Source organism: Erpetoichthys calabaricus, chromosome 12, assembly GCF_900747795.2.
Source record: "Erpetoichthys calabaricus chromosome 12, fErpCal1.3, whole genome shotgun sequence".
NCBI lineage: Eukaryota > Metazoa > Chordata > Cladistia > Polypteriformes > Polypteridae > Erpetoichthys > Erpetoichthys calabaricus.
This window is the reverse complement of record NC_041405.2, coordinates 132,615,244-132,638,665: the sequence shown is the minus strand read 5'-3', so window position 1 is coordinate 132,638,665 and position 23,422 is coordinate 132,615,244. Positions and strand designations below refer to the sequence as shown.

Here is a 23,422-nt window from a genome sequence, read left to right as displayed (position 1 = left end):
TGACAAATGCAATGCATATGTCTCTGTAATATGCCATTTGGTATAGGTTTCGTAAAAGCCGTGTTAATGTTTGTGATGCATCACCTGTTAGAATGACAAATACAATGTATATAATGTCTACTAATGTTTGTGATGCGCCATCTGTTGGAATGACAGAGACTTACCAACTGGACAGGCATACTGATACACAGTGCCACAGATGTTTGTCGTTTTTATTAAGGATGATACTGTAATTTTAGAGTAGGAGTTCAGCCAACAGGTCTCCCCTGATTATTTCGCACACTGACCATGAGCTTATAGCGTCAGACCCAGGTAGAAATAATGATATGCAGTAGTTGAACAAAAATAAGCAAATAAATCACTGGAATCTCAAAATGTTTCATGATTATTATGTTAACACTACAGCAGTTTGCTTCTGAATTGCAACAAATTGCTCCGGCTCAGCGTGTCTTTAAAAACTGTTTACGTGAATAGTTTCTAACTTCAGCAGGGGGGGGGGAGGGGGGGGGGGTTCATGAATTTTGTGCTACGCCAATGACAATCATATACAATATTTACAATATGTATTAGCAAGTATTATACACTCTGTTAGTTATGTTACAATATTTGAATTCTTATGACTGCCATTTGGTAACGTTGCAACTTATCCCAGAATCCTCTGGTGGGATGCCAATTTCCCAGAATGGGGGGAGTGAGAAAAGCAACTAAGCAGGATGGCTGAGCTCTTCAGGTGTCTTCTTTGTCTTTCTAAGGCAGGCGGGTGTTGTCGTTGTCCTGAAGAGAAGGCGGCTTGGTGCCGGTAAAGTTCTGAGCCACCTTCACCACCCTCTACAATGCTTCATGACCCTGTGCCAAGCAGGTGCCATATCAGCCATTAGTGTTGGACTGCAGTCTCCACCTGTAGAAGTTCAGGAGACAAATGAAGAAGTGAGAGCTGCCTTCAGACATCTGAAAAAGTAGAGATGCTGGTGAGCCTTTTTGAGAAGAGATGAAATGTGTGTCCACTTCATTTCATCAATGATTGTAAGTCCAAGAAATGTAACGCTGTTCACTCTTTTAACTGCATCCTCGTCAATGTAGTGTCGATGTCAGGGTGGTCTGCCTTCTGCTTTTCGAAGTCTGTGGCCATCTCCTTAGTTTTTCTGACTTTAAGGGTGAGACTGTCATTCTGGCACCATCAAATCAGAGGGCAGATCTCTTTTGTGTGAGCTGGAGCATCATTGCTGGTGATCAGACCCATGATGGTAGTGGTCTCAGCACAGTTTTGTAATGGAGTTGGAGCTGTGCCTGGTCACACATTCAAAGGTGAAAAAAGAGTACAGAAGGTGGCTCAGCCCACTAACCTGTGGAGCGCCTGTGTTGAGGTCTTGGGTGGAAGATGTGATGCTGCCAATCCACAAATGCTGAGGTCTGTTGGTTAGGAAGTCCAAGTTCCAGCTGCAGAAGATGGCGCTAAGTCCTAAATTGAGGAATCTGGTGGTCTGCTTTGATGGTATAACATTGCTAAATGCTGTGCTGTAGTCTGTGAGATGGACTCTGGCCTAGTAGTTTGTATCATCCCAGATGTGCCAGGATGTGGCGATATGTCAAACTGGAGGTTATCACGGCTACCTGAAATATTCTACTGAATGTGCCCCAGCACCACCCTCTCAAAGCAGTTCGTCAAGACTGGAGCGAGTGCCACCTCTAACAAGTGGTGGACCTACATGGGCATAATGAAGCGCATGCAGGAGGCAACCCTGAACAAGGTGCCAGTCCATCACAGTGCCCGCTCTCACTCACTGCCACTTTAGAAATGCCAATGTACCAAATGCACAGGTCCTTGTTAAGGTGACAACAGGAGATTTTATTTTTTTAATTCAAAAAAACTGGACCCATAGATGATGTGCCCACCAGCCTTTTTCATTAAGCCTAGCCATCTGAATTTGCCCCAGATTTTATAAAAATAAATCTGACTGTCTCTGTATGATGTGGTGACAAACACCGAGACAGGCAGTCATCATTTCGGTTTTATTTATGGGGCTTACGTCAGCTTAGAAATTGGTGGATGGATGTTCTTTAAACTTGTGATGCCTTGTCAGAGGGCATGACATGAAATGAGGTTTGACTGATTGATAGATTGAGTCTGTCAGCCTCAGATCCAAGGCGAGGGCTTTGATCTTTCTTTTTAATGATTATTTGAGTACCTTGCAGTAGGCTTCACAGTAAAAGGTGCTATAAAGGCTGATTGATTGACCTCTAAGAAATTCTGCCAGCAGTCAGACCTTCTGAGTCTTCGTTCAGAACTCTTAATGGGCGTGTGAAGTGGAGCACAAACAGCCTGCGCATGTGAGACCCCAAGGCCTACAGCAGGGCAAGCCAAACTATCGTCTAGAAATGCCTTTAAATCCTTCTCAAAATCATTTGTAGATATCTTCAAAAGAAATGAAGATCCCGTATCTGAGCTGCCATCAAGACTCTGCTGCCAGGCAGTAACTTCAAAGAGGCTGCGCTGCTTTATTTATTTCATGCTCAGTGTCACAATGAAAGGCACCAAAACCAGCAAAGTATGATTGACTGACTGACTTAATGATTGATCAGGACTAGCAACACACAGAGGGGACGTCGGCACACTGGAAAGCACCCGTCTCCACTCAGACACTTAATACGTTACAAAATAAAACATGAAGACGACAAGAGCTTCTGTTACCTCAAGGGCTCTGAATTCATCTACTCGTCTGTTCATTTTTGTGCCCACTTTATTCACTTCATGGTCTGAAGAGCCCAAGTTCATACCAGCAAGAGCCAACCCTAGATAGAGTGCCAGTGCCACCTGGGCTCATACCAGTGTTGTGTAAAGTGGCCAGCTGGCATACTTGAGTAAAAGCAGAGATGCAGTTCTGTAAAGTGCCATTAATTAGTCCAGGAGAAAACGACTGCAGTAGAAGTTTGAAAGTATTAATATCGAGTGCACCGTAAAAAGTATCTATAATTATACAAGTATTTTTTACAGTTTTTATTAGTTTACAATATTTAACTATTAAATGCAATGCATTCTAGGAAATAACTTTGATCTAAGAATCTTTATTGTACATTTAGGGAAAAAAATGCAATGCATCCAAGGAGGTGTAACATTTTTCTGATGATAAACGAGTTTGGAATAAACGGCATCACTCACTCTCCGCACTTACCGTGTCCTCATGACGACATGGCTTGATGTTTGTTTTCCCTCTGATTTTAGTTTGATTATTGTCCCAAAGTTGATATAGCTTACAATGAATAGCTTTTCAACCAAACACCCCACCGATTGATTACTTCTGGATGATATGCCCCTGAGGTAATAATGCATTGGTAATGAATTTGAAATATAAAACAAAAACAAAGAAATCTTGTCTTCAGTTAGGACCTCTTTGAGTCAGGAACCAGGCAGGAGGAAACTTATCCATTGTGTCTTGGATTTTCTCTTCAGCAAATGCAGAAGATGGAGGCTCCTATTAGAGCAACCTGCTAAGGGACAGCACCCTGGGCAGAGGTTGTCAGCAAATGGCCACAGAACACAGACAGAGAGTCATTCTTATCTACAATCGAATTTGCATAACAGTGCTGAATTAATCCTGACATTCACTCTGATTGGTTAAAAGACATGAAATGTTTCACACAGCAGGGAGCATGGCCAACTTAAATACCTCAAAATGAAAGTCTCATTTCAGTATGTTGGTGGTCCTTACAATGCTTTCCAAAACTACTTGAGTTCCTGTGTGCTGCAAGTCTTACTGGGTATGTGATAGTAAGCCAACTTCTTGAACCATCACCCGGGACCTTCCTGTTCTTTGTTGTTCACTTCATCTTTATCTGGTTTCCTGATATGCTTGAACAAGTTTGGGACATTTATTAATCCTTTTATTCCACGTCTAAGATAGATGCTATATTTTATTGTGGAAAGCATACCAAAATATGCGCGATAACTATATTACCCGTAAATGACTATATTACCCCTAAGTTTAGTTTTTCTTCCACACCATTTACAGTATTATGTGCTTTTTCAGGGCTGTTTTCACATTTTTTGGTGTGTTTTTTGTGGCAGAGAATTCTATATTTGCATAAAGATCTCTTATTTGCATATGGAAACGACCCTTTTAAGTTAAAGATGCAAATGGTTGCCAGTGAACTCCACAAAACGTTTGCTTAGCAGACACTTTTATCCAAAGCGACTTGCAAAAGAGGGGGTCTGTTTGGGAACAAGTGTAATAGAGCAAGGGTACAAAATCATCATCCCAAGGGAAAAGCAATTCCTAGGTTATAAAATTCACCAGAAATTCACCAAACAAGGGGGGCTTCAAATGCTTCTTGAGCACATTGAGAGAATCAGAATTTCGAACGGCCCATTCCACCAGCCAAGAGCTACAAATGAAAAGAGTCTGGACTGAGATTTGATACCATGTAGAAGTGGCATCACCAGACGCCATTCATCAACAGATCTCAGTGGTCGAGAAGGAGCACAGGACCTCACAAGTGTCTCCATATGTATACAGTAGCTGTGATTCCACTGACCACTCTGTAGGCAAGCATCAAGGATTTGAACTTAACACATGCTGCTACCGGAAGGCAGAGTAGTGATCTGAAGAGAGGAGTGACATGTGCCAACCTCAGCTGGTTGAACACCAGATTTGCTGTTGTGTTTTGAATCAGCTGTAGTGGCTTGGAGACACATGACGATACTCCTGCCATCAGAGAGTTGCACTAGTTCAGCTATGACAAAACCAGAGCCTGGACCACATGGTTTGTTACATATTCTATCAGATATGCTCTGATTTTGTGGATATTGTATAGAGTGAATCTGCAAGACTGGGAGACCGTAGCAATATGGTCCTTGAAGGACAGCTGGTCATCACTCACCACTCCAAGGTTGCATACTGACTGGCAGGTGTTAGTGACAATGTGAGAAAGGAGATGGGGTCCTAAACAGATAGATGAGCTGGGAAAACAAGAAGGTTCCTCTTTGTGAGGTTGAGTTGCAGATGGTGTTCCTTCATCCAGGTTGCAATACTACAGTGAGACATGCAGAGATTCTAACTGATATCATGTGGTCCCTCTGGAGGAAATGACAGGTACAGCTGCGTATCATCAGCATACAGTAACACTGAAAAGTGAAACCATGGGACTGGATGATAGAGCCTAGTGAAGAGGTTAATAGGGAGAAGAGGAGAGGGCCCAACACCAGTCCTTGGGGCCCCCTCTGCTCCACTGCTGCACTCTTGACATTTGTTCACGTCAGGACAAATGGTAGGATCTGCCCAAGAGGTCAGACAAACCACCTGAAGGCAATTGCAGTGATGCCAAGGTCAGAGAGGCTGGTAAGGACAACCTGGTGGCTGACCAAGTCAGAGGTAGAGATCTAGCAGGGTGAGCACAGATGACATGTTGGTAGCTCTGGCCCGCTGTAGGGTATCGATAATGGTGGGTAAAGCTGTTTTCTGTGGAGTGTCCCTTCTTGAATCCTGACTGATTGTGATCAAGCAGTATGTTCTGTAGAAATGTCCAACACACCACCACCACTACTGAGTGCCAGTGTTTTAATGTGGTTGTAGAAGGTGATTTATTGTGATTTGTTCTTCACCCTCCTGTATGACCAGAAAATCCTTAATGGTAAGTGGGGTCTGAACATGTGTTACATTCAGTAAGGGTTGTGTGTGATCAGTGAGGGGAGAGGATTAACTGCTAGACTTTTGTTTGAAGAAAGAATAAGCTGGGCATTGTCACAGTTTCTTCACAAAATGTCAGAGTTCAGCTGCACCAGAAGGTTGTGACCACAAGATGGCGACAGAGATGGTATCACTGCAGGACTCTGGTCTTGGCTTTTATTTAATTTATATCAGGGATCCCCAGCTCTGGTCCTGGAGGGCCCCAGTGGCTGCAGGTTTTCATTCTAACCATTTTCTTAATTAGTGACCTAGTCCCCTGAACATTTTCATCATTCCTCTGAATTGCTTCATTTATTTCCTTAAATGGCACCCAAACAGAAATGAGAAGTGAAGTAAGTGAGCCAACAGAAGACCATCTAAGTCAGGGCCTCAAACTCCAACCAATTTCACTCCAACTAGTTGCTTAATTAGGCGCTGATTCTTATTGTTAATTAAACTTGTTCTTTAATTCCATGGCTTGTTGCTGCTCTCATTGTGCAATATCATACATTTCTGAAATTTTCTTTTGTCTAAGAGTACTGGTAAAATGTTTTGGGGACCTGACCAGATCAGCATTCATGAGACCTTCATCTTTCTTTATTTTCAGATATTGTATGATCGAGAATGTTGGTCATGTTTTGGTTCATTTTGTTTCTCATTTTATTGTTTGTCTGCTAATTAAGGAAAATGAAAGAAGGGGTCCGAGTCTTCAAGAGCAAGTCATTTAAAATTAATTCAAAAGAAGTTAATTAGGAGCAAATATGGTCAATAATTAAGAAAAGGGTTAGAATGAAAACCTGCAGCCACTGGGGCCCTCCAGGACCAGAGTTGGGGACCCCTGATTTATATACCATATATTCTCGCGGATAAGTCAAGACTTGATTTTTCAGTATTATTTCTGGTATTTTATAATGTTGGTCGTATAAGTCGAATGTGGAATGTGGAAAAATTATGATTACTAACGCATATTTTTTTTCTATGTATTGTGCCTACGTGACCTTACGGTAATACCCAAACTGTTCTGAAGCAACGTTAGCTCTGATTTGTGTTTTTTGTATCACACACACTCATACACCTTTATCGTGAGAGCATCCCTTATCTACAATGGAGCATTCAATCAGAAGAAAATATGAAGCTGGTTTTAAATTAAACGTCATTGAAGTAGCAAAAGAAATTGGTAACTGTGCTGCTGCAACAAAATTCAATGTGTCTGAGAAACTGGTGCAAGATTGGAGGAGGCAAGAAGATGTAAAAAAAAAAATTTAAGTGAACGGGCGTATAAGTCGGGGTCTGATTTTATCATCGATTTTTCTGATTTCAAGACCCGACTTATACGTGAGTATACACGGTAGTCACTGAGCAGATTATTAAGATCATGGTACTAATACTGGGCAGGACTCTTCTCAAAACAGCCTGAGCTCTTCATGACATGGATTCCACAGGATGGTGGAAACATTCTTATGAGATTTTAATTCATACTGACATGCTTGCATCACACAATTTCCACAAATTTGTTATTCTTTGCTGACAAGGGTGGAACCCAACGTGGTCTTCTGCTGTTGTAGCCCTTCGAGGTTCAAATGTTATGCATTCCGAGATATTTTTTGCTCATCTCACTTGTACAGAGCGGTCATCTGAGTTACTGTAGCCTTTCTGTCAGTTTGACCCACTCTGGCCATTCTCGTGTAACCTCTCATCAACAAGCTGTTTCCATCTGCTGTTCAATGGACTCACACTATTCTGAGTAAACACTGAGGTGCCTGAGAATCCCAGCAGATCAGCAGTTTTAGAAATAGGCCAACGAGCCTGTCTGGTACCATCAATCGTGCCACAATCAAAGTCACATTTTTTTCCCGATTTTGGTGCTTGATGTCAACATTAGCTGAAGCTCCTGACCTGTATCCTGCATGACTGTGGGCACTACACTGCTGCCACATAGTTGGCTGCTTAGAGAACTGCATGGAGAAGCAGGTGTACAGGTGTCCCTAATAGTTTGCTCCATCAGGATACAAAGCTTGCTGACTTGAGTTTTGAGTTTTCTCCCCGAGATGTTTTTTGCCACAGTTGGTCAAGCTTACTTTTTAAATCAATTGGAGGTGTGAAGCCCTTCCAGAGTTGGAGTAGCTTATGTTTATTTCTCTCTTTGCAGCAAGGCTGAGGCCATGGCTATTGAGAAGGAACTTCTTGAGGATTACCGCTTTGGGCAGCAGCAGCTGATTGAGATGTGGGGTCATGCCTGTGCAGTGGCTGTCACCCGGGTAAGTGCACTAGCGAGAGCAGCTTCACTCCTCCACCTGTGGCACACCAGGTGATAACTCCAGACAAAGCCCCTTACGTCTTTTGCTGCAGGTCTCACTCCCTCTGTGTCCCACTCAGGGTTTCAGGTGCCACTCCAGTCCACAGACTTACCTCGAATCAGGCCATGTTTGGGAGAGCAAATTCATTTTCCCCAAGAAGGGCTGCTGCTCATCCAGCACAATCCACTAGAGGGTGCCATGTGTCCTCTCCTTGCAAGCCCCTACACCAGCGCTAAGAGCCATGAAGGGGACACGCTGAACTGGCGCTTATTGCTGCCCAGCAGGAGCTCTGCGGCTTTGCTTCAGGCCCGTGTTCATATTTTTAGTTAATAGCCCTGTCATCATCAATGCCATTCTGACATCTCCTGCAGGCAGTCACCAAGTGCAGCAGTGCAAACTCCAACCAAGGTCTCCTGTCTGACTGTATAAGAGGAAGAGGGGGGCTGGGGTGGGCATGCAGTTCAAAAGTAAAAAGCTGTAGTGACTTGCAGTCAGGTAGACCGAGAAGTTTTGATGACTCTAGTGTGTACCTGCTCTTTCATTTGCTTCTGCTTCTTGCACTTCTCTGCAGGCCTTCCCTCTGAGCTCTTTCACCAAGAAGCAGCCGACGGTGCTGGTGATCTGCGGACCAGAGCAGAATGGCTCAGTGGGACTCGTCTGTGCCAGACATCTCCGCTTGTTTGTGAGTATTGCTTGAACCTCTCTGATTTGGTCTGCTGCCAGTGAGAGCGACTGGCGAATGCAAAAACATTGGCGGAGCTGCCTTACACAATAGAGAAGGCCAATCAGGGAGATGTCCACCATTGTGACTATCAGCCAGGCAGACGCTCTCTTTTTCACATTCCATTCTGTTTGGTTACTGGGGATGAGCATCTCGTGCACATGCTGTCTCCCACGGGAGCAGTTTCCCGTAATTCAGAAGGCAGCAGTCTGGACAAATCTGGAGAGAGCAAATGCAAGCCGAAGTCTCAGGACACCCAGTTTAACTCCAGCATCAACCTAGAAATATGCTGCAGCTCCCCAGTGAAAGTCAGCTTTTAACCCAAAACATGCCATGGTCTGTGACTACAAGTCTGATGTTAGCCATAAGTGTGCCGATGACTTTTAACTCCAAATGAGCTGTGGCCTCCTAGTGAAAGTCCATCTGCCCATCGTAAACATGCTGGAGCTTACCAGTGGATGACCAGTGAAAGACGCTTCCTATATTATCTGTACCCTAATTTTAAGATTTAAGCCCCCATACTAAATCTTAGTAATAACCCTAAATTAACCCTTAAAGCGCTTCAACCTTCTAAAGAAACTCCAGGATTAATCGTTATATTACTGTGGTAACAAAGCCAACCACAGGTTTAACCCACTAGGTGCAGTGACCTCCCAGTTAAACACCATAATAAACAAGCTAAGGTATCCTGTTTAACCACAGTAATAAACTCAAAAACATTGTGGCCACTCAGTCAAAGCCCACCTATGTTCTATAATCTCTGGATGCGTTTACAGAGACTATAAAAAGTGATCACCCCTTTGGAAGTTTCCAAGTTATATTAAGAACATAAGAAATCTGACAAACGACAGGAGACCATTCAAGCTCGTTCATTTAGCTAATAGTTAAGTTTTCCAAATATCTCATCCAGACACTTCTTATAGGTTGTTAACGCTTCAGCTTCAACTTCATGTCTCGATAGTTAGTTCCAGAGTCCTACAACTCCTTGTCTAAAGAAGTGTTTTCTAGCTGCAGTCCTAAATGCTCTTTCCCTTAATGCCCACTGGTGTCCTTGAGTATGTTAAAGAATTCTGCTGGATCATCTTTATCAATGCCTCTGAGAATTTTGAAGACCTGGATGAGGTCCCCACAGAGTGTCCTCTGCTAGGGACTAACCAGGTTTAATTCTCTGAGTTTGTCACTTTAGGACACATCCTTAAGTCCTGGGGTATACACATGACTACTCTCCTCAGCTCAGTTTCAAGTGCTGCCTTGTCTTTCTTGTAGTGTGGTGACCAGAACTGTACACAGTACACCAGATGTGGCCTGACTGGTGCATCATATACTGATCACTGGTGTGAATGTCTCTGGCCAAACAATCAGAAACAGACTTCATGAGGGTGGCCTGAGGGCCCGACGTCCTGTAGTGGGCCCTGTGCTCACTGCCCGACACTGTGGAGCTCGATTGGCATTTGCCATAGAATACCAGAATTGGCAGGTCCACCACTGGCACCCTGTGTTTTTCACAGATGAGATCATGTTCACCCTGAGCACATGTGACAGACATGAAAGAGTCTAGAGAAGCCATGGAGAACATTATGCTGCCTGTAACATTGTTCAGCATGACCGGTTTGGTGGTGGGTCAGTAATGGTCTGGGGAGGCATATCCATGGAGCGACGCACAGACCTCTACAGGCTAGACAACGGCACCTTGACTGCCATTAGGTATCGGGATGAAATTCTTGGACCCATTGTCAGACTCTATGCTGGTGCAGTGGGTCCTGGGTTCGTTCTGGTGCATGACAATGCCCGGCCACATGTGGTGAGAGTATGCAGGCAGATCCTGAAGGATGAAGGAATTGATAACATTGACTGGTCCCCTACGCTCACTCGCCTGACCTAAATCCAATAGAACACCTCTGGGACATTATATTTCGGTCCATCCGACACCGCCAGGTTGCACCTCAGACTGTTCAGGAGCTCAGTGATGCCCTGGTCCAGATGTGGGAGGAGATCCCCCAGGACACCATCCGTCGTCTCATTAGGAGGATGTTGTCGTTGTCAGGCATACATACAAGCATGTGAAGGCCATACAAACTACTGAGTACGATTTGGATTTGCTGCAATGAAATTTAATCAAAATGGACTAGCCTGCCGCATCATTTTTTCACTTTGATTTTCAAGGTGTCTTTGAATTCAGCCCTCTGTAGGTTGATCATTTTCATTTCCATCAAACGATGTGGCATCCTTTCATTCCTAACACATTACCCAGTCCATATCAGTAGAGATATCCAGCAGGATTTTTTTTCCCATTGAGATCTTATGTGTTTTCAAAGTGTTCCTTTAATTGTTTTGAGCAGTTTATAACCTGAGAATAACATTTCTTGATTTACATTAAACAGTATTTTATGATATACCTTAACATTTCATTTGACTTTTTAATTGCTTCTGCACATTGGTTAGACAATAAAAATGCTGTGTCAACAAAACCCCTAGTTCTTTCTGGAGGTTGCTTCCTGTAGGACATTTTATTGTTGTACAATATTGAGTCACAGTGGATATAATTTGACTTTCAGACATTGATCAATAGAAACTGACTCTTTAATGTCAAGGTGAAAGCAAATCTCTGCAATGTGGTCTAAATTAGTCATGAATATAAAACACAAAATAGTGAGATGCATAAGTATTCAGACCCTCAAAGTTTGTATTTAGTAGATGGATCTTGGACAGCCATGACAGGCCTAAGTCAGCTTTGCATCTGGACCCTACCATTTTCTCATTTCTTCTTTTTAACACTGCTTGAGCTCTGTCAGCTTGTATGTTGAATACGAGTGAAGAGTATTTCTCAAGTCCAGCCACAAATTCTCAGCTGCATCGAGATTTGGACTCTGACTCCGCCACTTCAGGACAGTCATATTGTTGTTTTGAATCCATTCCTGTGTAGCTTTGGCTTTATTTGGCTTTACACTTGAGTTTGTTGTCTTGCTGGAAAACAAATCTTCTCGTCAGGTTTCCTGCAGTCTTTCCTTGTATTCTACTGCATTCATTTTACCCCTACAAGCCCTCCAGGGTCGGCTGCAGAAAAGCATGCCCACAACATGATGCTGCCATCAACACGCTTCACAGCAGGGGTGCTATATTTTTGATAATGTATGGTGATCAAACATGGCATTTAGTGTGATGACTAACCAGCTCAATTTTGGTCTCATCAGACCAAAGAACTTTCTTCCAGTTGACTTCAGAGTATCCCATATGCCTTCTGGCAAAGTCCAGCTGAGATGCCCTGTGCGCTTTTCTCATTGCCACTCCACCATAAAGCTGAAACTGGTTAACCACCCAGGGCACAATTGATGTCTGCACATTCTATCCAATCTGTTTCACTGGAGTTTGCAACTCCTTCAGAGTTCTCATAGGTCTCTTGGTGGCCTCCCTCACTGGTCATCTTCTTTGTGATGGCCTGCTTTGGGCAGATTTAGAGCTGTACCACACTCTTTCCATTTCCTCGCGACTGATTTATCTGCAATCCAAGGGATATTCAGTGACTTGGATATTTTCTGGTCTCCTTCCCCTGTCTTGTGTTTTTCAATCCCCTTTTCATTGAGTTGTTTCGAGTGCTCTTTTGTCTTCATTGTGCAGGTTAGACCCCCATACTGACTTAGGACAAGTTGGATCTTCCACATTCAGGTGCTGCAATGAAATGAAACCCCAGAGAGATGACCTCCATTGAACTATTTCTGTGACTTCCAAAACCAATCAGCTGCATGAGTGATGACTGAGGTGTGTCATTGTGATTCAGCAGCTTTACAAAAAAGAACGGGGAAAATGGTATGGTCCAGATGTGCAAAACTGATAGACACCTGTGCACACAGACTTAGGGCTGCACAAGATGTGTCAACTAAATGCTGATTTGAAGGAGGGGACTACCTATGCAGCCAATTATTTTGAGTTATATATTTGTATTTAATTTAGACCACTTTGCAGAGATCTAGTTTAATTTAATCTTCTATTCAACGTCAAAAAAGCCAAATGAAGTCCACTGTGATCCAATGTCTTATAGATAGATAGATAGATAGATAGATAGATAGATAGATAGATAGATAGATAGATAGATAGATAGATAGATAGATAGATAGATAGATAGATAGATAGATAGCAATAAAAATGTCTAATACTAGGGTGTTGTACCATGTTAGCCATTATGGATGTAATGAGAAGTCAAGCAAATTGACACCTTTTATTGGCTAACTGAACAGATTACAACAAGCTTTCGAGGCAACTCAGTTTGCATATTGTAATCTTTTTAGTTAGCCAATAAAAGGTGTCAATTTGCTTGACTTCTCACAACAATAAAAAGTGAAAACATCCAGGGAGGTGAATGCTTTTCTTAGGCACAATGTGTCAGCTTACTCCACAGTCCGTTTCTTTTCTTATTTTTTCACCAACATTTACCAAACTGTTTTCACAAATCAGCTTCCAGAAGTGGGTGGTCTCAGCATTGAGGTGTTGAATAGAAATCAATCCCGCTGAAATAGTTAGGACTCTTGTCCAGAGAAATGGAACTGGGGGGCTATAGAGGGGTGAAAATTTCTCTCAGATTTCATCCCTTGGTGCTACTGAGGCATTGCACAGAAAATGCAGTTCAGCCACGGGATGGTGTTCATTTCATAGTTATTTCGTTTTAGGCCATCGTCTTCTTTTTTAGGTGCTTGAGGAGGAGAGATCTCTGATTGCTCAGTGAGATCATTTATTTGGTGGACACTCTAAGAAAGGCCTCAATTGGGAATAAATTTATAAATACAAATTAATACAAAATATGGTGCTCACCTTGAAATGGCAGGTGAGTATGAAAAGGAAGGAAGCAGATTTTAGCGAGGAGCCCAAGTCATTTAGTTCTGAGGAGCCATCATGCAAGCTAGCCTGGAAGTTAATGACATAAGAAGGGATGCTGGTGGGGGGTGGGGGGAAGGTTTGCTTGGGTGTAGTGGTCTCCTCCAGCAAGTGTTTTCAGTTACCATGTTTGCCCGTCTTCACTGAGCGATCTCCTTGGCCGTTCTTCTGCTGTGATTCGGCCTGCTGTGAGTTGGTCAGGCCCCAAGATTTACATTCTCAGCCAACAGCTGTTAATAGTTTTGAGCACTGGGATTAGTGGGCAACTGAAGTCATTAATCATACTGGTGGACAGCTCTTTTGTCCCACAGCCAGCTTGGTCCGGCCTGCTCTCACTCCTTTAACACAAAAGTAAACCCACAGTGAATGCTACCAGTGCACATAAGGACCCATTTTCTACAGGTGTTGGCTGATGCTGAACCCATACAAATGGGCAGCTGGCCAAGCTCTCTCTTCTCCCAACCTGGAGTGTTCAGCCATTTGTACTCTCTGCTGTCTAACAGACCTGAGACCAGTCTGGGGTGTACTTCAAAAACAGTCTTGGAGCATTTCAGAGACACGTTTCCATATGGTCAAAGCCTGCAGTGCTTCTGGTGACCATAGGTTCTCCTTCACTACTGAATTGTGATGGCAATGTAGTGGGTAAGGAACCCAAGATTTGTTGCCTTGTCGCCACTGCTGTTTGCAATCACCATTGAACCACTGGCAGTTCACTGCCGAAATTCTTATCAGATAAAGGGGATTGTCAGAGAAGGACTGGAACAGAAAATTTCTCTATATGCAGATGATATGGTTTTATATATATCAGACCCAGAAAACACTGTCCCTGCTGTTTTAACAGCACTAACAGAATTTCAAAAGATATCTGGTCTTAAAATGAATCTGAATAAAAGTATACTCTTTCCAGTGAATTCACAAGCATATAATATTAGATTGAACACCCTACCTTTTACCATAGCAGATCAGTTTAAATACCTAGGGGTAAATATCACAAGTAAACATAAAGCTCTTTAGAAACAAAATTTTGCCGTCTTTATGGAAAAAATTAAGCAAAACCTGGATAGATGGTCAACCCTTCATCTCACTCTAGCCGGAAGAATTAACGTTGTTAAGATGAATATCCTTCCTAAACTTCTTTTCTTATTTCAAAACATCCATCCATCCATTTTCCAACCCGCTGAATCCGAACACAGGGTCACGGGGGTCTTCTGGAGCCAATCCCAGCCAACACAGGGCACAAGGCAGGAACCAATCCCGGGCAGGGTGCCAACCCACCGCAGGACACACACAAACACCAAGCATACACTAGGGCCAATTTAGAATCGCCAATCCACCTAACTAGCATGTCTTTGGACTGTGGGAGGAAACCGGAGTGCCCGGAGGAAACCCACGCAGACACGGGGAGAACATGCAAACTCCACGCAGGGAGGGCCCGGGAAGCGAACCCGGGTTCCCAGGTCTCCCAACTGCGAGGCAGCAGCGCTACCCACTGTGCCACCATGCCGCCCTATTTCAAAACATTCCAATATATATCAATAAATCATTTTTTAAGCAATTAGATTCAATAATAACCTCATTCATTTGGAACTCAAAACACCCACGTATCCGAAGAGCGACCCTACAAAGACCTCAGGCAGAAGGTGGCATGGCTTTACCTAATTTTCAGTTTTATTACTGGGCAGCAAACATACAAGCCATAAAAACCTGGACATAAAAAAATGAACATACACAGGCTTGGTCCGCAATAGAAGTAAAATCCTGTAGTACTTCTTTATACTCCCTGTTCTGCTCTTCAATAAATGCAAGTTATCGCAAATATACTAATAACCCAATTGTGCTTTACTCACTTAGAATATGGAACCAAATTAGAAAGCATTTTAAGATGGAAAATTTTTTATCGGTGCCACCTCTGCAAGAGAACCACCTCTTTCAACATATCCAGTTTTTAATACCTGGAAAAATTTTGGGATTAAAATGCTCAGAGATCTTTATGTAGACAACATATTTAGATCTTTTGAACAATTACGTTCAAAATTCAACTTCCCAGCTACACATTTCTTTCACTATCTTCAAATTAGAAATTTTGTTAAACAGAAATTGCCCGATTTCCCCCACCTTGCACCCTCCACAATGCTGGAAAAAATACTGCTCAATTTCGAGGAATTAAACACCATTTCTGCATTATATAAAATCCTATTAGAGTCCCTACCTTTCAAAGATCCAAGAGGACATTGGGAAGAAAATCTCTTAACCAATATATCAGAAAAGGAGTAGAAGGTAGCAAAGCAGAGAATTCACTCAAGCTCCATATGCGCAAAGCATAGAATTATTCAACTCAAAATTATGTATCAAGCTCATCGGTCTCGCTTAAAACTGTCCAAAATGTTTCCAGGGCAAGATCCAACCTGTGAACGCTGCAACCAAGCTCCTGCCTCACTGGGTCACATGTTCTGGGCCTGCACCAAATTAACATCATTTTGGACCAAAATTTTTAAGTGCCTTTCAGACAGCCTTGGGGTCACAATCCCTCCTAACCCATTAACAGCTGTGTTCAGTGTTCTTCCAGACGGACTTGAAGTGGAGAAGGACAATCAAATGGTGATTGCATTCACTACACTTTTGGCACGCAGACTTATTCTGTTAAATTGGAAGAATCCTAACTCTCCTCTGATAAGTGAGTGGGAAACCGATGTTTTATATTATTTGAAATTTGAAAAAATTAAATTCTCAGTTAGAGGATCTGTACAGAATTTTTTCAAAACCTGGCAGGATCTAATCAATATTATTTTAGAATAAGAGAAATAACTATTACCGCATTTAATTCCCTTCTCCATCTCTTATTTACCTATATATTTATTTCTCCCTTTCTTTTGCTTATTGTTGCCTTATTAAAAAGCCCTAAGCAATTCTCCTTTGGCTAAGCTCTCCATCTCAGGGGTGGGGGTTGATTTGTCTTCAATTTGTTTGGTTATAAATTGATCTATTTGTCTGGAATGATTACAATAAAAATTAATAAAATATAAAAAAAAAAAAAAAAGATTTGTTGCCTTGCCAACATTCTTTTGTTGCCAGAAGCACCCTGAGCATCCATATTAGCACCTTAATGGGCAAGAGAGCTAAGTTTGCTTATTAATAGAGTGGGAGGAACTGCAGACCCTCATACTCACCAGTGTGCACACTAATGCATCCAAGCATGCACTTTATGAGGGCCCCTCTTGTGCTAAGCCTGAGCCTTTTCTGTCCTGTTGTAACATTTTTCCCAGATGCGTGAAGGGTGCTTTTCTGGGTATCTGCCTACATACATCAAATTAGTGTCCCCTAGTGATACCCCAATCAGACCATCTTATTCAAAAATTAGAAGTCCCTGGCTAATCCCATCTAATCCTCTTTTGTATGATTCAGATGAAAATATCTTTTTTTCTACTCTGTATGAAGATTTGTTTCAGGGTTATTTAAATTTTTGTAAGGGTTTGGGCATCAGAGAACCCCATATGATTATTAATGAACTTAGTAATTACTACAGATATTGTTTCTTTATTAAACATAGTGATGAGTGAACAGGCAAGTTCTGACTCATGTTTTGTTTTGCGGAACTGGCACTAAAATTGGTTTCAGAGATGATTCTGCATTTGCATAAAAATTGTTTAAGTTTTAAAGGTTTTTAGTGGTGGAAAACAAGGAATATTGTGCCCTAAAGTGTTGTTCACTTTTTCCTGAAGTTACGTAACACATGTAATTAATCTTTTGCACACCACTAAAATCAGTTCCGTTTATGCTCCTCAATCACATCACCCTGTAGGAGTGCAATGTGTTTTCTTTTTAAATTCTGTATGTTTTCCTCATGCAGACACACTAAACCAACCATTGTGTACATTACTGGGTTTTCTCCACAGTAAAATTTCACCACACGGGGGCCTGCTGTCCACCTGCCACCATTACCTAATAACCGTCCATTCATCTTGATTCCTGCAGAAGAGGTTGATGATATATGCGCTTCAACTGCCGTGGAGCTGCACGTTTCCTGTCCACATTTTTCAGATCACAGTCACTATGATTGCCTTCATAATTGACAAAGTGAGGATCATGCTGCCATCAAAAAAATATTAACCCATGACAGAAAATGAGTCAACTGATTTTTTATTCCCATTGGAAATCTTTACTTAATGACAGGCAGACACATTTGGAATTAATGCATATAAACATATTTTATATTGTGCCAATGGCACAAATTTCTCCAGAAGCGAAAAAATAATTTGTTTTGCAAATTATTTTATAAAGCGAAACCTCAGGTTTCACCGTGAATTGAAATTCATGTGAATCCTTTTGCTCATCACTAGCGCCACCATTTTGTGGTCCCGTTGCCACAACACAATTCTTGCTTGTTGGGTTGCATGTCCCAGACGTTTGATGTCATCAGCACACTTGCTTTAGAAGCTGGCACCAGAGGCTCATTGACGTCCGAGATTAGGGATACCAAGGGATTTGTGGGCAACTGAAGTCGTTAATCATGTGGGTGGATGACTCTGTTGTTGTGCGTTATCGTTCAGGGTGTTGGACTTTTCTTAGTGATTTATCATTTACAATAATAGCAAGTGTAGCCACTTTTTTTTGGTCTTCAGTTTAGACAGATGCTAAACTTAACTCACCCAGCTTCTCGTCTCCTAATCAATGGTGGAATAGGAGAGTGAAGCATTAATCAGACTCCAAAATATTACTTTTAGTCTAAAAGACCAATTTTGTCTTTATGAGATGAATTATCAATAAGTTATTGTGAAATCTGAGTTAGCTTGATTTACTATTTTTCAAAAAGCTTTAGGTTATTGTAAATAGCCCTAGAAAGCAATACAACGATGAGTAATAGGTGCTTTTTCATACTTAACCTCACAGGTTAAGTGCTGTTTATCTGGAATGTGCATTAAATTAATTATAATTCAGGGGCTAAGGAGCTTTCTTAGTGTGTGTTACATAAATAATATTTCATATGCCTCGTCAAAGGCTAAGCACCATTCCTTAGCGTATGTTTCAAAAAAAATCCACAGAGGTTAGGCAGCCCAACTTAACGTGTGTTACATTTAATTCAAAGCCTAACTATTAAAGAATACTCACCAATTATGAATACTCAGACTGTGAACCTCAGTGGCTGACCTCCAGCATGTGTCCATAGAGAAAACGGGTTATACTGTTGCAGCATTAATTGCAATGATAATGTTCTGTCGGTGAAGTGGCAGATAAACCTTTGAGCAATAATCGAGAGATATGAGCAAAAAAAATAAATAAATAAACAAATAAAGTGAAACAAAACCAAAACCCAATATAAGAGATAATAATCATGGCCAAGAAAACAAGAGGGTCAAAATGTAAAGTTCACACGAAAAAAAACTACAATGATAAACTGTGAACTCTTCAGAGATTTGGTGTTCACAGATTGGATAAGGAGTTGCTATCACAGCCATCCTTTTATCCCATCGATTCGATTATCCATGGGTCCCAACCTCGGAGGCCACAGCAACACTGGAAGCGGACCTAACCATGGAAATAAACACTGGTGGCCATTGAGGATACCAGATAGCAGGCAAATAATTAGTACAGTAATTGACAACTTAAAGCAAACTCAATTTTTTTCAATAACACAATCAAATAAATTTCTAAAAATTGTAAAATAAAGAATACTACTGTAGAAATACATTCAAGAAGACTGAAATATTCATCTTCTGTTTATGCAACTGTATCCAGCAGCAGGCACTAGCTCCCTTGTTGGAATGAGTTCTTTTGTAATTGCGGCATGTTACATAACCCAAAACTATATAGATATAATATAAAAAGGCGATACCCCTCCCTTAGTGATACTGCGGTAAGAAATCACATAGGAGAAATAACTTAGCTTTCTTTAATGATGGTTTACGCTGCATAACAGACAAAGGAAGCCATTACAAGAACCCAATTCGGGAGCGGGGGCCTAATGTGTAGAGTCTGCCATTTTCATCACTGCGTTGGAACGATTTGCCAGATCAGATGACGGTGTCACCCATCCGTCCGTTGGCTTCAAAGGTGTGCTGGGCAATGTTCTAAGGCTTTATACTCTTTCTTCATGTGCAGGCCCCCACTTAGGTGAATCATGCCATTCCAAACAAGGCAAAGAAGATACAGTTTCATGCTGAGCTTGACACACAGAAATAGTATACAATGGTCCTCAGTCTGACTGCCCATTTCGTAGCTGTCCCTAACCTGTCTTGTCTTAAAATGCTTGCCTAGCAGTTCTAAATGATGAGCCCCTGTGCTAAACCTGTGTCCACTGAGCATGTGAGTAGAAAGAAAAGTAGATTTATAAAATATTTTTGTACAGAGGGTAGTGACATATTAAACATATGTTACAACATCCAAACTTATCCTTTTATATTCTGAGTACCTAAAACAAGTCAGAATGAAAGCTTATTGAAATGGAATATCACTTGTGTATCAAATCTTCCAAAAAGTCAACACCACTTCCGTTTGCTCCTTGAGAAACACAAAGAGGTGAGGTACCCAACCAACACTTTGCATGTGATAAAACCTACAGCGTTATCCCAAGAAAGCATACTTGGGGTCTGCTTCATTAACATGTATAATTATGGAAAGATTTTACAACAACATAACAATAGAAACACAACCTTCTGAAAATAACACCTGCAGATTCACCACAGAATTAGCATTCATGTAAGACCAAATGTGCCTATGAAGGTATCACACATGCCACCAAAATTCTTACATTTATTCCAGTAAACTATGAAGATATAAAATTGGTTGAATGTTCATCTGGGTGACTGCTGGAAGACTTTCAACAGCTGCGATCTTGGGAAGAAAAGTCCATCTTTTTTCCAGAAGTAAAACAGTTCCCACAAGATAAAGGGAACTCTGTCATTCTTGGGGACAAACAGCAGCTTGTTCTTATTACAAATGTCATTTCTGTCTGCTACGTGCTATAAACTCCTACACTTTGACTTCATCTTTGCCAAGCATTTTGGTTTCTGTGTCTGATTTTCCTGATCTCCTGGTTTTGACTTGGGTTACATTTTAAGGTTTTGGTCCGTCTTCTGATCCCTGCTTCCCGTCTTTGGAAGGTTGGATTTTAAAAAGCAGGTGGGCTTTGTCTATGCTTCATCCCAGCTGTTCTGCAGCCTTTTTGGTCTGGCAATACGTTTTTGTACTCTACCTTTGTTTCTCTATGGCAGGGCTACCAGGTTGTCTCCAGGGCACTCATGAGCATGGCCTTTTCTGTGTATTTTATTAATATGAATATAAAGTACATCATTGTGGCCAGTGCTTTCTGGGATAGGCTCCAGCATCCCCTGAGTTCTGATCAGGATATGAATGTTTGGGTAAAAGGATGGATGGATGTTTCCAGCATGTACCCCTCAGTTTACCTCAGCTTGCTTTCAAAGGATAAGCTAAATCTGCTTTGTCACGCAGTCGTCACTTATTACAGACAATTAAACTTTGCTCTATGCAAGCATCACATGGGGAACAGTGAATTTCAACAACCCTCATTAAAGTGCTGAATTATTCATTTCTGAAAAAAATGAGCTATAATCCCACTTTTTTAATGTGCAGAATGTATTTAATACAGAATTACAGTCAGGGAAATGGACATGACTATCACAGAAAAGTATCAGATAATTAGAATGATGGATGCATAGTCATTAAAGGATGTACTTGTAGCTTTTGAAGCTGTTTTCTGCATTACATAAACTGCTAAAAGCTTCCTATCTGCAATGGTTAATGTTATAAAAAGTGGAGGCCACTCTTTATAATGCTTTGATTTATTGACAGCAGAGCAATTCAACACTCTGTGAATGACTTTACATTATCTGTTCATTTAATTTCTACTCTTCTCATCCTAATCTGAAAGATAAGGAACCAATTTGACCTCAACAACAAAGGGGGCATGGCAGTAACCCAATATCACAGGGTACTCATGCAAAAAAGCCACATGCACACTGGCATTTTGGGCATGAATATTGAGTTCTTGATACTGTGTGTAGACTTTCTGTAATGTAAAGATTACCGTATCTAACTAAAATGAAACCTGCTATTTTTTCCCTAGATCTGGTGCCAACAAAACTAGTAAAAAGTGCAATAGATGTTCTTGTAACACCTACTGTATTATTAGCATTATCAACAACTCATTTTTGCATAGCACAGTACCCGATGCACTAAAAGTGTCAGTCATCAAACCTACAGTATACTTAAAAAGTCAGACCTAGACCCACACATACTTAGTAATTATAGACCCATATCAAATTTACTCTTCTTCTTCTTTCAGCTGCTCCCGTTAGGGGTCACCACAGCGGATCATCTTCTTCCGTATCTTTCTGTCCTCTGCATCTTGCTCTGTTACACCCGTCACCTGCATGTCCTCTCTCAGCACATCCATAAACCTCCTCTTCGGCCTTCCTCTTTTCCTCCTGCCTGGCAGCTTGAAAAAACTTTGTCTTAGAAAAAGAAAAAAAGTAGTCGCCAATCAGCTTAAGACACACCTTACACGTCACAATTTATTTGAGAAATTTCAGTCTGACTTCCGCACTGGTCATAGAACAGAAATGGCACTAACGCGGATTGTAGACATCATTCTAATATCCTCTGATGAAGGAAATTCCACTGTAATTTTGTTGTTAGACTTAAACGCATCATTTGACACCATTGACTTTTCTATTTTACTACACAAACTGGAAAATACCATTGGGCTCATAGGCAATGTTCTTGCCTGGTTTAGTTCTTATTTATCAATTCCAATACATACAGAAATGTGCTGACAGTACTCCATCATTTTACACAGAAGTGAGATATGGTGTCCCACAAGGCTCAGTGCTAGGACCTTTACTGTTTTCACTTTACATGCTTCCACTGGGATCTACCATTAGAAAACATAATGTTAATTTTCATTCATATGCAGATGACACCCAGTTAAACCTTTCTTTTAGACCAAATGACATTTCTCTGATGTTTTCCTTAATTAGACATGTTAGTGAATTAAAGGAGTAGATGGATTAGAACTACTTGTCTTTAAACACCAATAAAACAGGGATGTTTATTAATGGAGGGAATGACGCTGATTGCAACAATATTTTGTCATCATTTAACTCAGTTGAAATCAGCATTAGTTTTACTAAATCAGCCCACAATCTAGGAGTTATCTTTGACTCTACCATATCATTTAAAGCGTACATTACAAAATTGTCCAAAATATATTTCTTTTTCTAAATATGTGGGATACTGAGAAATTAATTTCATGTATTTATTACTAGTAGGATTGACTACTGCAACATGGTGTTTACTGGATGTTCAAAAAGTCCTGAATACATCCTTCACATAATCCAAAATGCTGCTGCAAGAATTATTACAAGAACAAGAAAATATGAAACATAACTCCAGTTCTTAAATCCTTACACTGGCTCCTGGTTAGGTTTAGGGCTGATTTCAAAATCCTTCTTTTAACATATCAAGACTTAAATGGCCAAGGTCCGGCTTACTTATCTGAACTTATCATTTCTTATAAACCAGAGTGCACATTAAAATGTCAAGATGCAAGTCTGCTTATGATTCCAAGAATTAACAAAATAACAGTGGGAGGTTGAGTTAAAGGGTCCCAAAGCTGAGGAATGACATTCCTGTTACTATAAGAGATGCCCTTTCAGTCTCAGCTTATAAACTCGCAACTTCAGTTTAGCATACCATGACTAGAGCTGCCGATTAGCTGTACATACAGAATCTCTGTTGTTAGTCGTTAACACTAACACATAAGTAAAATGATAATTATATTTTATTATTAACCCTCACCTATTCTGTTTCTCTTCTCGGTACTCAAATGTGGCACTTGCTGCCAATGCCCTACTGCCAAGTTG

At 41.2% G+C, this 23,422-nt stretch overlaps 2 protein-coding genes across 2 annotated transcripts in view; one reads left to right on the top strand and one right to left on the bottom strand.

Annotated features, from left to right (window-relative positions):
- Nucleotides 1-23,422, bottom strand: part of armc6 (armadillo repeat containing 6) — a 494,113-nt gene that overhangs the window by 233,068 nt on the left and 237,623 nt on the right. The window lies entirely within an intron of this gene.
- The window catches only part of yjefn3 (YjeF N-terminal domain containing 3), a 58,932-nt gene that overhangs the window by 30,927 nt on the left and 4,583 nt on the right, over nucleotides 1-23,422 (top strand). Inside the window, exons 2-3 of the mRNA XM_028816243.2 lie at nucleotides 7,810-7,918; nucleotides 8,529-8,639. Coding sequence (XP_028672076.1) covers nucleotides 7,810-7,918; nucleotides 8,529-8,639 — 220 coding nt within the window. The remainder of the gene's footprint in view (nucleotides 1-7,809; nucleotides 7,919-8,528; nucleotides 8,640-23,422) is intronic.